This window comes from Spermophilus citellus (assembly GCF_964194105.1).
Source record: "Spermophilus citellus genome assembly, chromosome: 17".
Lineage (NCBI taxonomy): Eukaryota > Metazoa > Chordata > Mammalia > Rodentia > Sciuridae > Spermophilus > Spermophilus citellus.
In genome coordinates, this window is record NC_138199.1 from 59,892,309 (window position 1) to 59,907,775 (window position 15,467).

The 15,467-nt window shown below is 34.3% G+C and overlaps 1 protein-coding gene across 7 annotated transcripts in view; it reads right to left on the reverse strand.

The window, feature by feature from the left end:
* Positions 1-1,565: 1,565 nt before the first annotated feature.
* Positions 1,566-15,467, reverse strand: part of CDC27 (cell division cycle 27) — a 59,849-nt gene continuing 45,947 nt past the window's right edge. For 4 of the 7 annotated variants that reach the window (XM_081272511.1, XM_081272510.1, XM_081272509.1 and 1 more), the window contains exons 13-19: positions 14,600-14,752; positions 12,931-13,139; positions 11,145-11,262; positions 9,786-9,914; positions 7,252-7,326; positions 6,361-6,517; positions 1,566-3,450 (exon numbers count right to left, since the gene is read on the reverse strand). In XM_081272511.1, the coding sequence (XP_081128637.1) occupies positions 3,368-3,450; positions 6,361-6,517; positions 7,252-7,326; positions 9,786-9,914; positions 11,145-11,262; positions 12,931-13,139; positions 14,600-14,752 (924 nt within the window). In that variant the 3' untranslated portion in view covers positions 1,566-3,367. The remainder of the gene's footprint in view (positions 3,451-6,360; positions 6,518-7,251; positions 7,327-9,785; positions 9,915-11,144; positions 11,263-12,930; positions 13,140-14,599; positions 14,753-15,467) is intronic. The other 3 variants (XM_081272514.1, XM_081272513.1, XM_081272512.1) reach the window with 1 other exon arrangement.

Sequence of the window (15,467 nt, forward strand, 5' to 3'; positions counted from 1 at the left end):
CCTAAGATACTAAAATAAATAAATAAATAAGATTTCAAACTAGAGTAAAACAGTAAAACTTAGTTTACATATTTTACTTTTTCTAGATCCTGATTTTTTTTAAAAATAGAGTTTAAGTGGAACAAAAAAGTTTTTAGAGGAATTTCAGAAATCACATTATCAAAGAATAAGCAGTTGACTTGCAAATTTGCAGCTGCTGGTAAGGAGGTTCTATAGTTTGAAAAAAATATATTCTAAAAATTACCATTTTTTTTGTCATAATATTTATTTTGAAATTCCAAATAATGCTAAGAAGGGTATGAACTTTAAAAATATATTCATATAGTAAAAGAGAAAGTAAGTAAAAAATAATAATTAGAGAAACACTGCCCTAGACTTCTGTAAAACATAAAATATTTCATCACTATTCTGCTGTGTCTTACTATAAAAATACAGATGGCACAGCTCTTATATAGCTTTAACAACTTGATTATAAATTGCTTTCAAAAGTAATTTATTTGGATTTTCCATATCCATTAATGAACTGCATATATATTAACAGAAAAGACCTTTCCCCCCCAAGACTGTACAATTTCTGAAATAAGTCAAAAAGAAGACAGAATTACATTGTTTCAATGCAAATAGAACACACACATCACACCCACACTTGCATTTTCCCAGGTTTTCACAAAGAAAACAGGTCAACATATTTCTCAGTGAAGACCCACACTATACTCTGGCTAATCAGAGACTCTGAAACTGTTTTCTTCCAAAAGAGTATTTTTAATAGACTAAATACTGGTTTATCACTGAGTTTTTGTTTAAGGTACAACAGCAGCATGGTTCAAACGTTACTTGCAGTTTTTGGAAAAAAATAAAAACTTTTAAAGTAATGAAATACAGAAAAAGCAGGGACCACCTTTCATTATTTGAGTACCATTGCTCATTTGAAAAAAATATTCAACCTTCTAAAATTCCAGAGTAGCAACTATTTCCATGGGGGAAAAAATCCGATGCTACAACACAACTTGTGAACAAAAGTGTGTGCGTAATGTGTGAGAAAAGCTTAAACAGAAAAAAGGATGTCAAAGTACTTAGTATTTTTAATTTCCTTCAAAGTAAGTTCTGAAATTGATAGCAAACATTTTGCTGGGCCAAAATGTGTTTCTTCTTCTGGTTGTATGATCCCCATTCTATGGGAAGTGAGAGAGAAAGGAAGGAAGGAAGGAAGGAAAAGAGCAAGAAACAGTTACTAGGTAGGAAATAAGGCTTTGAATACCAAAATTACTTTAAAAGTAAGCATAAAGAAAAATAAAATCAGGTCACATGTGGACTGAAAGTGTCCCTCAGCCAGCTATTGCCATGGTATGCCTTCCACAGCTATCCTTTCATTCTTCGTCTGAAATCAGTACCAGAGAGTCTCTATGTCCCAGTACATAAATTCCTACTACAAAAAGATTATATTTCAGCAAGTTATGTTCTGAGCTTAGCTTTCCACTTAGAACTTACATTGAAGCCTTCTATAAAATTCTACAATTAATACTATTATATAGCTGGCTTATGATTTGCCAATAAAAAGAAAAAGAATCTAAAATTAAACATTACAAAACTAATAGATAATAAAATAAAATATTTGTTAGAATCCAAGTGCTAGCCTTTGGGAATTTTTAATGATATTCATTTATTCCCAACCTTTCCTTTTCCTTGTAAATTACTTTTTTTAGACAGCACATATAGATTTAGGTAGGAAATTTTGTTAAATGCTTCTCTCACACCTAAAACCTAATCCAAGATTTTTGACTTGAATTAATTTATAATGGTATCTAATGCATGTTTGATGAGATTAATAGTATATGACAGAAAATTACTGAGTCTACAAGCTAAAATTATTTTCACATATTTTGTAATCCGCCTTATTTTCACAGCTTGACTAACAAATACAGGTAACCAGTAAGTTTGTCCTTCATCAAATAATCCAAAATAATAACTGTAGGCCTGTCATTTATAAGAAACTATAATTTGTTATATTCTGACATTGGCACTAAATAAAATGTTAACAACTAAAGCTTCCCTAAAAATTTCAATACATTACAATAAAGGAGATACACAATTTAAGATTGTTTAAATCTGTTACTGAAATTCCAATAATTCCTATTTTATATGCATAATTAGATCTTTAAAATTGTGGCCATTTCCCAAAGACACCAACCTATGTTATGACGAACTCAGGAGAGATCCTGTCTCCTTCATCAGAATTTTGTTCCCCTGAACTAAAAAGTTCCAATATTCTAAACCCAATTACTCTTAGTAAAAAGTTTTGGTGACTCATATTACCAAAAATAATCTGAAGCAGAGAGCTGAAAAGAATGGAAATGACTTCAATAAAGGTAACCACACATTCTTGCACTCTGCTTAAACACTTAGAAAAGTCAAAGGGACACTGTCTTGAACAAACGTATATTCAAGGTTATGGTACAATTATGATTGTATTAAGGCTTTCACTATCATGATCTCTTAAAGTCTCTCTTTAGTGTTCTTATATTGATTCTCATGGTGAACTTAAGTGGTTATTAAGGGCCTTGTTTTGGCTTTTCAGTGGGGAACCACTCTACCATCTCTGAATGTTAAAGGTGATCCCACAGAGCTCAAAGAGATGAGGCAATATGGTAAGGACCAATTTTAAAGTTTGTAATACCAAGACAACAATGATCAACACTTTGAAGCAAGATGAATAAATTAAAATTCTTGGTTAGACATTAAAGCATTCTTGCCAAGAATAAGTGTACATTGTATGGAGGGATATTTGATTCCTACATACCAGTCCCAATATGCCCATTATATTTGTTCATAGGAGACACTGCAAGTTTAAGGTAATTTACATTCCTTGGCAATCAAGTTACTCTGTTATAGGCAATGTCTTTTATTGTTCCATCTGGCACTTGCTAACACCATTCTTGAAGAACCTAGAAATGAAGGTCAGTCACTGTTTATCAGGAACAGAACCAAATAAAAACAAATTTTTGGAAAAACGACCAAGAAATTCTGGTTCATCACTATTTTCCATATCTAATGGTTCCTTCAAGATAAAACATAACTCCATGATAGCTTTGCAACTAAGGGAGATTAAAGAAAAAAGAAAAGAAAGTTCCCCACCTACCCCCCCTAAATTGTCATTCATACTGGTAAAAGAGCCAGTCTTGTTAGCAGCTAAATATTGCACTGCCTTTCATTCTGTATACAGTCAGGGTCCAATGAAAGTGGCACACTCATGGTATAAATGATGGATGATGACAATGCCGGCTCAAGAGTGAAGACTCAGTATACGGAGGGACAATAAACATGTCAGCACTGGTCACACATCCAATTGTAAAAGTCTGAGTTCCAGAAGTTAAAATTCATCACTTTCAGCTGCATGAAGTTGTGTGTCATCTGCATCGGTCATGCTGCTCTCCTGGGATTCATCAGTTCCCACTTTAAAAATAAAACGAAAGTCTACAGTAAGATATCTGACAAATATAGCTTATTGATTCATGAAAACAAATAAGGAAAATTGCGTTATATTTAGAGATGAGACCCTAAATAAAGAACATTAAAAATCCTAATATCCTTTAATAAAATGTAATTCAAGTTTCTTATTTTAGGACTGAGGTTGTGGCTCAGCGGTAGTGCACTTGCCTGGCATGTGTGAGGCACTGAGTTCGATTGTCAGCATCACATATAAATAAATAAAATAAAGGTCTATCAACAACTAAAAAAAACAAAAAAAACAAAAAAAAAAACAGTTCCTTACTTTATAACATGTGTGATATTTATTTAGTGCATTTAACCTTTAAGTATTTAAAAATGCCTCTCCCTAAATGATTACTTATTCCTGCCCTCAGAATTAGAAATAGTTCTCTGAGAAATGCAAATCAAAACTACATTGAGATTTCATCTCACTCTAGTCAGAATGGCAATGATCAAGAGTACAAGTAACAATAAATGTTGGTGAGGATGTGGGGAAAAAGGTATACAGGTAAAAAGGATGTGGGACTGCAAATTGGTATAACCACTCTGGAAAGCAGTATGGAGATTCCTCAGAAAACTTGGATTGGAATCACCATTTGACCCAGCTTTTCTACTCCTCAGCATATAACCAAAGGACTTAAAACATACTACACTATAGCCAGGCTCAGTGTCGAACACAATCCCAGCGGCTTGGGAGGCTGAGGCAGGAGGACTGTGAGTTCAAAGCCACCCTCAGCAATTTAGTGGGGCCCCAAGCAACTCGGTGAGACCCTGTCTCTAAATAAAATATAAAAAGGGCTGGGGATATGGCTCAGTGGTTAAGTGCCCCTGAGTTCAATCCTCGGTAACAACAAAATCAGCATACTATAGTAACATGGCCACATCAATGTTTATAGCAGCTCAATTCTTAACAGCTAACCTAAAACCAACCTAGGTGCCCTAAACAGATGAATGGATCAAGAAAATGTGGTAAATAAATACAACAGAATATTCCCAGCCATAAAGAATAAAATTATGGCAAATAAAAACAAATTTTTGGAAAAACTGGAGTCTATCATACTAAGTGAAATAAGCCAATCCCAAAAAACCAAAGGCTGAATGTTCTAATATGCTAATGCTAACACACAATAAGGGAGGGGAGTAGGGAGGGAAGAATAGAAGTTCATTGGATTAGACAAAGAAGAATGAAGGGAAGGGAGGTAGCACGGAATAGGAAAGACAGTAGAATGAATCAGATGTAACTTTCCTATGTTCATATATGAATACACGACTAGTACAACTCCATATCATGTTCAATCACAAGAATGGGAAGTAATACTCCATGTATGAATAATTATGTCAAAATACATTTCTATTGTCATATATATCTAAAAAAAAAAACAACCAAAAAAATTGAAAAAAAAAATTCTCTGAGCCACTATTAAAAAAAAAAAATCTATCATTTTCTCCTTATCTCTAATCAGTCACTCCACTTAGAGGATAATCCTTACTAGTCCACAGAAATACAGATTATAATCTTCAGATTAAAAGTATTATTGGGGGGGGGGAGTGCTTGCCTAGCATGCGTGAGGCAATGGGTTCCATCCTCAGCACCACATAAATATAAAATAAAGGTATTGTGTCCACCCATAACCAAAATAAATAAATAAACTTAAAAAAAGTGTTATTGGGATTATAGGACTTATAATTAAGCATATATTTGGGTTTGTCAGAGCTACATAGAATTTATTTATTTATTTTTTTTAAATATTTATTTATTTATTTATTTTTTTAGTTTTCGGCGGACACAACATCTTTTTATGTGGTGCTGGGGATCGAACCCGGGCCGCACGCATGCGAGGCGAGCGCGCTACCGCTTGAGCCACATCCCCAGCCCGCTACATAGAATTTAAATAGCCACTACTATAGCTCTGTCAATATTTTAAAATGTTAACAATTTATTATCCACTTTGCACTTAAAATGTTTTAAACATTTACTCGTTTATCATTCTCTCTTCTCACTACATTCCTTTTTTTTTTGGGGGGGTGCAGTAATTGGACTCTGGAACTTAACCACTGGGCAAAATCCCCAGCCCTTTAAAAAAACCATCTTTATTTTTATTATTATTTTTTTGGGGGTGTTGCTGAGGAATGAACCCATGGCCTTATGCATTACATGCAAGCACTCTACCAACTGAGCTATATTCCCAGCCCTAAAAATTTTTTTAAAATTTGAGACAGGGTCCCACAAAGTTGTTTAGGGCCTTGTAAAGTTGCTGAGGCTGGCTTTGAACCTGCAATCCTCCTGCTTCAGCCTCCCAAGCTGCTAGGATTATAGGCCACCCCCCCCCCCCTTTTTTAGTTATCAGCAGACACAACATCTTTGTTTGTATGTGGTGCTGAGGATTGAACCTGGGCTGCACGAATGCCAGACGAGTGCGCTACCACTTGAGCCACATCCCTAGCCCCTAGGCCAACCCTTTTTATGTTTTATATGGAGAGAGGATCTCACTAAGTAGCTTAGGGCCCTGCTAAACTCCTAAAGTTGACCTCAAAGTTGTGATCTTCCTGCCATAGCCTTCTAAGTCGCTGGGATTACAGGCATGTGCCACCACACTTGGGCCTATATACTAGATAAATATCCAAATATAAATTGAGGTCCAGGTTAAAAAAAATAAAACCAGCAATAGATTTGTTATTACACAGTAAACTAGATCCAGAACTGAACTTATTATCTGATTTCATATGCACTTTGGAATTATATCACCCTATTCAATTTCTCTAAAATTCCATTTTGTATAAAGAAAATACCAGAGTTAGAAAAATAAAAAAGCAGCCCATAAATTCTTATGTAAAAGGTAGCTTAATATTCAAAATTCTATGTATGATACTCACTGATCTGTTCTTCTTGGGTTATTGGCTCCTCATCATCTGGAAGGTAGCGCTTATCAATTGCCTCTTTAATTTGGTTATTGGCTCCTTTAGGATCTAAATCCATAGCCCAAGAGAAATTCATCAGGGCGAGGTGCGTTTGACCTAACTTCTTGTAAACCTAAAAATAAACAGCAGAACTACATTTTTCATTAAGTTGTAAGCTTTGACTATAAAATCCCAAACATTTATAATATAAATTAGGCTTTTGATTTATATGCTCTAAATCCATTCTCATGGGAAGGGCATCTTCATCCTATAAAGTCAGACAAGCTCTTGAGTTCCTTTATAATAGAATTCCTTCCTTTAATCTTTCAGGTAGTGACTTTCCAATAAACCTATTCTGGAACACTGACAATGGGAAGAAAAAGACTACACAAGCGACTTGATTAACATTCACTTATATTGAGTTTCATCAACTCTTAACACCTGTCCATGGCACCCAGACACTCAAACCAGTTGGCATCTGGTGGCCCAATCTATAAAATTCAGGTCTTGGGAATCAAGACAACACAGTGCCACTGAGTTCTTCTTCTGAGGGATTTGTAAGTATTTTATTATTGATAACTGGACAGTTTTCCATGTGGTAGTTTGGGTTATGAGCTCATTACTGATCTCGGGCTATAAGTTCTTAACTACTAGTACCACAGGTTAGAATTATGGGGTTCTTGCTCTTTCATTAGGACATTATCCTCTTAAATGCTAAAACTAAACCCATTATCCCCAGAGCACTTAGTTCACAGCTCTCGTTGAATTTTCTCAATTAGATGTTATACAATAAGCATTACATTTATTTTTCAAAAGTTAATATTTGTTATGAAAGTCACTATGTAGGACCATAACCCCAGTCTTTACCTTTCCTATTAAGAAGTAAACGAGGGATTCTTTGGGAACAATTTGTTTCAATTCTTCAAGTTCTTGCAAAGCAGACTGAAAAATGCAAAGAAGAACCTTAGTGTGATAAAATTTTACAAAACTGTGTTCAAATATTTTTGTTAGATTTTCCAAATCATTTTAATAAAAGCTTACTACGTCTTAATCAATGTACTTCCATATTGCATTAATTCATGCTATGAAAATAAAATGCACAAAGAAATGTCAGACATTCACCAGAGTACACTGAACATACATGAGTGCACACACCTCTTTGAAAGGTAGAGGTGGTGATAAAAAATTTTATCACTATTTTAGTTAAAAATAACAATGATCTCATATTATCTGTGGAAGTGTATTAAAGTGTTTTGAAAACTAGGCTGCAGAACACAAATTAAGTCTCAAGTTCTCTCTGGACCTTCTCCCTAATGGAAGTGCTAAGCTTTGAATACCAACCGCCTATTGAAGTTTGAACCTCTAAACTGAGTTAAAACTGTGTAGTTATCTTTTGACTCCTGGTAAAGGATTGGGGAGATGAGAGCAAATATAAAAGAAAGAATCAGATTTGTACTTAAAGGGGAGATACTATCATTTAAAGTAAAACTGGCTTCTCAAATGAGATGCCATCCCATTTCTTTAACCTGCTGAAAGGACAAAAATAAAAATGAATATAATCTGGTGTAACATAAAGTTAGCAAGTAAGGGGAAACAAGTATTGTAATCACTGAAGATTAAGTGCACATTTTACATGTATACACTTACATCTTCACTGAAAATTGATTTCACATTTTTAGTGAAATGGGAGGCTGAGGTAAGAGGATCTCAGGTTTGAGGCTAATCTTGACAACTCAGTAAGACCCTGTCTCAAAATAAAAATTAAAATGGGCTGGGGGGCTAGGAGGCCGGGGTTGTGGCTCAGTAGCAGAGCGCTTACCTCGCACATATGAGGCACTGGGTTTGATCCTCAGCACCACATAAAAATCAATAAAGATATTGTGTCCATGTATAACTTAAAAAAAAAAGAAAAAAAAAAAAAAGGCTGGGAATGTAGCTCAGTGGTAGAGTGCCCCAAGAAAAGATGCAACCTGTTTGTGAGGATAATCTAGCAATTTAAAAACTGCATGTAGGCCGAACATAGTGGCTTGGGAGGCTGAGGCAGGAGTATTGGAAGTTCAAAGCAACTCAATGAGACCCTGTCTCTAAATAAAATACAAAATAGGGCTGGGGATGTGGTTCAGTGGTTGAGTGCCCCTGAGTTCAATCCCTGGTATCAAAAACAAAAACAAAAACAACTCCCCCACCAAACTACATATAACCAACCATTGATTCAACAATCCCACTATTAGGAATTTGTCTTAAGGGTATAATCAAAAAAATTCACAAAGTCATAAGAATACTCAAACCAACATCTACTACAAATGATCCTAGTGTTTAAATACAGCCTATTTTTTTTTTTTTTTTTTTTTGGTGGTTGTGCTGGGAATTGAACCCAGGGCCGTGTGTATGTGAGGCAAGCACTCTACCAACTTAGCTATGTCCCCAGCCCTGCAGCCTATTAAAAAAAAAAAAAAAAAAATTAATGCATTTCAATTCATAGTACACATATGGATCACAATTTTTCATTTCTCTGGTTGCACATAATAATTATAGCCTATTGAATAAATTATGATCCATTCTCTATGTATTTATAAGTGCTAAATTGTATGTTTAAAAATAAAAGCAAAAACAGATGCAAAGCAGTGAATACCCTTCCCTTGTATCAAAATATATGTAACAAAAAAAATATATATATAAAAATATATGTACCATTCTCAAACATATAAATATACTTATGTGGGAATATGTACAAATATTATAAGAAAAATCTCATGTCATTTTATATCTTTTTTCTCTTATTCTGATTCTGTTTTCCTTATGTTCTTTCCTCAATACTTCTATCAGTTTACATAATTTGAATAATAGAGTGAAAAGTAAAGAGCAAAACACATCAGAACTGATCTAGTCCCCTTGTTATAAACTCTCACAACTCACTATGTGCTCCATACATATTATTTTTGTAATTATTGGTTAATTTCTGTTCTCCCTGTAGAGTGGTACTAACTGTTAAGCTACCCAAAGGCAGGAAATATGACTTGTGTTACTTACTGCTATATTCTCAGTATATACTGCAGGTGATGGGGATCATACTCAAGGCCTTATGCATGCTAGGCAAGCCCTCTGTCAATGAACTATAACCCAGCTCAGTAAGTATTTTTGGAATATATACACATAATTTATCACTTATTCACTTATTGTGGTCCTAAAAGGATCATTAACCTCCTATCTTTAAGATATCTTCCTTAGAGAAAACTGCCTTTCTTTACATGGAATGTTTATAAGGAATAACCACACATTTCTAAATATCCACACACTTATCCTTCCTAAAAGTATTAACTTTTAATAAACTTTTAGTTTATTAAAAAAATGACACAAGTTCATCAATACAATGTAGAAGATAATTCAGATATATACCTTACCTTATATTTTTCATTTGCAAATAAAACCGAGGCTCTGTGAAATTTGCATAGAGGGTTCTTAGGATCAATAACAATGGCTTTGTTTAGGGTATCCAAAGCCTTCTCAGATTTTTTTAGTGCATGCTGAACCTATAAGAAATAAAGGTCATGTTAATATTGCCTCCTGATATTTTAAAAGAAAGATGTTACTCAATATCAACATAAATATAATAACACTATTAACAATGAGGTGGGATAGCTGTTATTGCCTTAAGTGAATTTACCAATTGATTACCAACTGATTAATAGAGTATCTCTAAATCTCTTCCAATTCAAGCAATTAAAGATGAGAACATGATAGTCAGAAGAAATGTCTTGAATTTGCTTAGGGATGAAGACCTAGGTCCTCTGGCTCCCGATCTGATATTATTCATAATGGTAATCATGATTCTCTGTATATTTTTTCTTGGTATTAGGAACTGAACCCAGGGATACTTTACCACTGAGCCACAGCCTTAGCCCATTATTTTTTATTTTGAGATACAGTCTTGCTAAGTTGCTTAGGGCCTCGATAACTGCCATCATATTGTCTCAGCCTCAATCATGAGCCACTGGGATTATAGATGTACTCCTCTGTGCCCAGCTTACGATTCTCTTTAGAGCAGATATTTGGTAACTTTTATGTCTAAAAGGCAAACAAAACTTTGATTTTCCCTTCATAGAAAAATGTCTTATAATTTAGCCAGATAATATATTTCAGGCTTATTGTGGTCTTTTTAATATTAGCCTTTTCAAAACTGTGTTCAGGGGCTGGATTGTGGCTCAGCAGTAGAGCGCTTGCCTAGCATGGGCGGCACCCGGGTTCGATCCTCAGCGCCACATAAAAATAAAGGCATTGTGTTGTGTCCATCTACACCTAAAAAATAAAAAACAAACAAACAAAAAAACTGTGTTCAAAGAACTGCCTATGATTAATTCTATATCACTTAGAACAATTACACTTATAACTACTTTAGCAATTAATTTGAAAAAAGGGATTGCGGATGTTGCTTAGTGGTAGAGCACGTGCCTAGCATGCATGAGGCCCTGGGTTCAATCCTTAGCACTGCAAAAAAGGTTAACTATTTGGCTATCCTGTAAGGTATATTATTTGTCATTCATAAAGCAGAAATTCTAAAAAATTAAGTGACTTGACCAAGGGATAAGAGCACATCAACGAAAAACCAAAAGGTGGTGTTTTAGGCTGTATAAGGCTCTGGGATACTGTTTCAACAACATTAATAACAAGAAGCTTCAACTTTCATTATAGCAATTAAGTTAGTTAGCAAACATATTAATAAAAGGAGAAAACATAGCAATAATGTTTAGAAAATCACTTACTACACCAATGTGGCAAAGTAAAACTGAACTTTGAGGGTTGATATCAAGTGCTTTCTGGAAATGCATTTCTGCAAGGCTGAATTTTTCTTGCTTATAATAAATCATTCCTAAACCATACCTGCAAGAGCAAAACAAAGTAAAATTTTAGGGATAGAACTACTGGGTGCTAATTTACTTCAACTAATAACAGGATATGTATGTTATTTAGCATTTTAATAATAGTGGAAAAATTGTGATAGTCTTATAGGGGAGGCAAACAGTATCAGTCATGATAAAAACTGTTAAACATTTTAGAAGAAGACAATTTTAAAATAAAAATAAGTCAATCCAACTAATCAAACAAAACTATAAAAATGGGGAAAAAAGAAACCCCATCTTTAAAACAATCACTATAATCTAGACTTAACTAATTTCAACCGAGTGATATTGTATGTGTGTGCCAAGAACTTGGCTAATTCTTTTTTTTTTTTTTAAAGACAGGGTATTGTTATATTGCCCAGTGATCCTCCTGCCTCAGCCTGGAACTATAGGTATGCACCATTGTACTCAGCGCTGCTAAATTTTTAATGTGAATTACTTCATTTAATCCTAGAAGAGTTATCATTCTCATTTTTAAGTAAGAAAACTTAAAGTAAGATCAGAGAAGTAAGTTGCTTAAAGTTATATAGCTAATAAGAATTTTAGCCAGTTCCTTTCTGAATACAGGTATCTCTCCTGAATTTTCAAAACGGCAACTGGATATAGTATGCATTGATACATAAGAAGACCTCTCTAGGCCACAAATAGATAATGATGGAAAATAAGCACCAAAAGAATAGGAAAAAAAATACACATATACAGCTAATTTATTTGAGTTGCTTTGTTTATCATCATAATAGTGTTATATGTGAAGAAAAGTTATTAAATAGACTGTGCTAATGATAGTAAAGGTGGAAATAATAAAGAAAGACTATTCACTTTGGAATTAGAATAATAAATTTGCTCAGTGTTTAGATACATAATGTTACCTAAACAACTCAGTATTTATATTCTTCCCAGTTTGAATAGTCCTCCTTATAATACAATTTTTTATGTGGTAAATCTGGTTAAGAATGCAACTACTGCAAAATAGCAGGACAGATCCTACATGTTTAAAAAAACAACACAAGACCTATTAAGAACTGAATTCTTGGACTGGGGATAGAGTCAGTGGTAGAGTCCTTGCCTTGCATGCACAAGGCCCTGGGTTCAATCACTAGCACCATTAAAAAAAAAAAAAAAAGAAAGAAAGAAAGAAAAGACTGAGTTCTTAAAAAAAATAAGAGAACTTGAAGGGAAGGCAAGCTTGGATTGATGTGTCACCAAAAGCTGGCATTTTTTTTCTCCTATATTATAAACTATTCTATCTATATAACTATTTAGAAGATATAATCCATTAAAAACCATAAACACACAAGCCAAAAATATACATCAAATATACTCAGGAATACTCAGAAATTTTTGTTGTTAGCTGTCTCTCTATTGTTGAAAAAAAAGGGGGGGAAAAAAAGAAAGAAAAGCTTTTAATAGGGGCTGGAGTTTTGGCTCAGTGGTAGAGCGTTCGCCTTGCACTTGCAAGGCCCTGAGTTCAATCCTCAGCACCACATAAAAATAAATAAAAAAATAAAATGTATATATGTATGTATGTGTGTATATGTGTGTATGTGTGTGTGTGTGTGTGTGTGTGTGTGTATATATATAAAATATAATCTTAAAAAAAAAAAAAGCCATCAATAAGACTTGGTCTTTGCACTTCATTAGCACTTACCATGCATTATAATGTCGAGGATTTACTCTGATAGCATTTCGAAAACAAGCTAATGCTTTATCGAGTTCTTCAGTTAACACAAACTCGTGCCCTAAAAGAGTATAGGCATAAGCATAATTTGGATCAACCTGGATAGCTCTCTGGAAGAATTTAATTGCAATATCATGTTCCCGTTGTAGACTGAAACAGTTCCCCGCAGCACACCAGGCCTTAAGAAAGAAGGAAACAAACAAACAAAAAATATATAACTAAATTTTAAAAAAAAATTGTTCTACAAAATCAAACCTATAACTAAAATCAAATCTTAACTTATAAAAACAAAAACTTAAACTCAACATTTGAGTTGCCCAACAGGCATCTTCTCAGTTGAGGCTAAAGAAGGTCATTTTCAGTTCTCATATAGAAATGAAGAGAAGATAGAGACTTGGGGGCAGCTGAGTGTAGTGCAGAAAGCTGTGGCTCTGAGAGCTCTTAGTTTGAATCTCATTGCTGTGATCTATTATAGGCAGAGCAGCTGCACGTAACTTACTTTAACAGTTCTGAACTTCATTTTCTCTTTTGTAAAGAAAATAGAAATCTTCTAGGGCAAGTTTTTTTTTTAAATACTGGGGATTTAACTCAGAGATAATTTACCATGGAGTTGCATCCCCCACCCTTTTAAAATTTTTAGACAGGGTGTCACTAAATTGCTGAGGCTGGCCTTGAACATCTGATCCGTCTGCCTCATCCTCCTAAGTGTTGGGATTACAGGTATGTGCCACCATGCCTGGCTCACTAGATATTTTTGAAATGCCTTGAAAGTAAGGTCTTAAAAAAACTATCTTTTCTTATCACTTGCATAAATCCTACTCTTACATTGAACTAAGAAAAAAAACGGAAACAATAACAAATGTCAAAAAACTTGCGGGGCATGGTGGCCCACGCCTGTAATCCCAGCAGCTTAAGAGGCTGAGGCAGGAGGATCACAAGTTCAAAGCCAGCCTCAGCAAAAGAGAGGTGCTAAGGAACTCAGTGAGACCCTGTCTCTAAATAAAATACAAAATAGGGATGGGGATGTGACTCAGTGGTTGAGTGCCCCTGAGTTCAACTCCTGGTACCCCTACCACCCAAAATAAAAAATAAATGAAACCCCAAAACATGAAAGATGTGAACTAATTGTCTTTATAGGTTAAAATGGCAATTAAAATTATTAATTTATTTTAAAATCAGCAATTCCTTCAATCTATATTACTTCTGCTCAATTATTTCTAACTAATGTTGGTTAACAGCAACTTTAACACAGTCATTGATTAATCCTAAATGAAATACCTGCTTTTGGATTATTCTATTTCTGAATCTGCACCACTTATTCTAGGATTTTTTGTTCTGAGTCCTTCCATAGGAGAAGGAAAATAAGTGTAGTTAGCTTTTGAACAATAGTCATTACATTTTGGTCATTGATGAACCCCATATATGACAATGGTCCCTTAAGATTATATTGCATAGCTATGTTGTACTGATTTTTGTGTAATTATATTCTATGATGTTCTGTACAACGAAAAAATTGCCTAACACATTTGTCAGAATACATCCTTGTCCTTAAGTGATGCAAGACTGTATATGATTCATTTCCATTTGTTAAGGGTGATCAAAAGGTAACTATACAAGCAAAGTGTTTTAGTTAAGATACCTCTGGTGAATTTTTATCCATGTCTGTTAAATCTTTTGAAAGAACCGAAAGAGCAACATCCTTTTGAAGATGCCAAAGTGTTGTAGAGTAGATCTCCATGCCTTCAACTCTGTAATTCTCAATTCTTCTAACTTCTGAGAATATCCTTTCCGCCTGAAATACAAAAACTAGTAAGGGAAAACAAGTTGATACAATTTATATATATGCAAACAGAGTTCTGGTCACTATCTTCATAGAACCAAAGTGTTGCCTTGGTTATATATATATATTTATTTTTAAAATATTTATTTATTTTTTTAGTTTTTTTTTTTTGGGAGAACACAACATCTTTGTTTGTATGTGGTGCTAAGGATCGAACCCAGGCCGCACGCATGCCAGGCGAGCGCGCTACCACTTAAGCCACATCCCCAGCCCCTTGGTTATATTTTTTAAAGTGAATTATTAATAACACAAGGACAAATTAAGCAATCTTCTGTGCTATAACTCAAATATTAATGTAATCACATCATACTAAATCAAGTTTTTTAAATTTTTTTAAAATTGTAGATGGACACAATACATTTTTTTTTTCTTTATGTGGTGCCAGGGATCGAACCCAGTGCCTCATGCATGCTAGGCAAGCTCTCTACTACTGAGCCACAAACCCGGCCCTTAATCTAGTTTTTATACACGAATTTGTGGTAAAATCAGGGGATGTAGCTCATACTTGCCTAGCATATGCAAAACCTTTCATTCAAAACCTAGAACTGGAGGGAAAAAAAAAACTCCTCCTCCCTTTTTTTTTTTTTTGGTATAAAGACACAATATCTTTATTTTTATGTAGTGCTGAGGATTGAACCCAGTGTTTCACATGTGCTAGGCAAGGGCT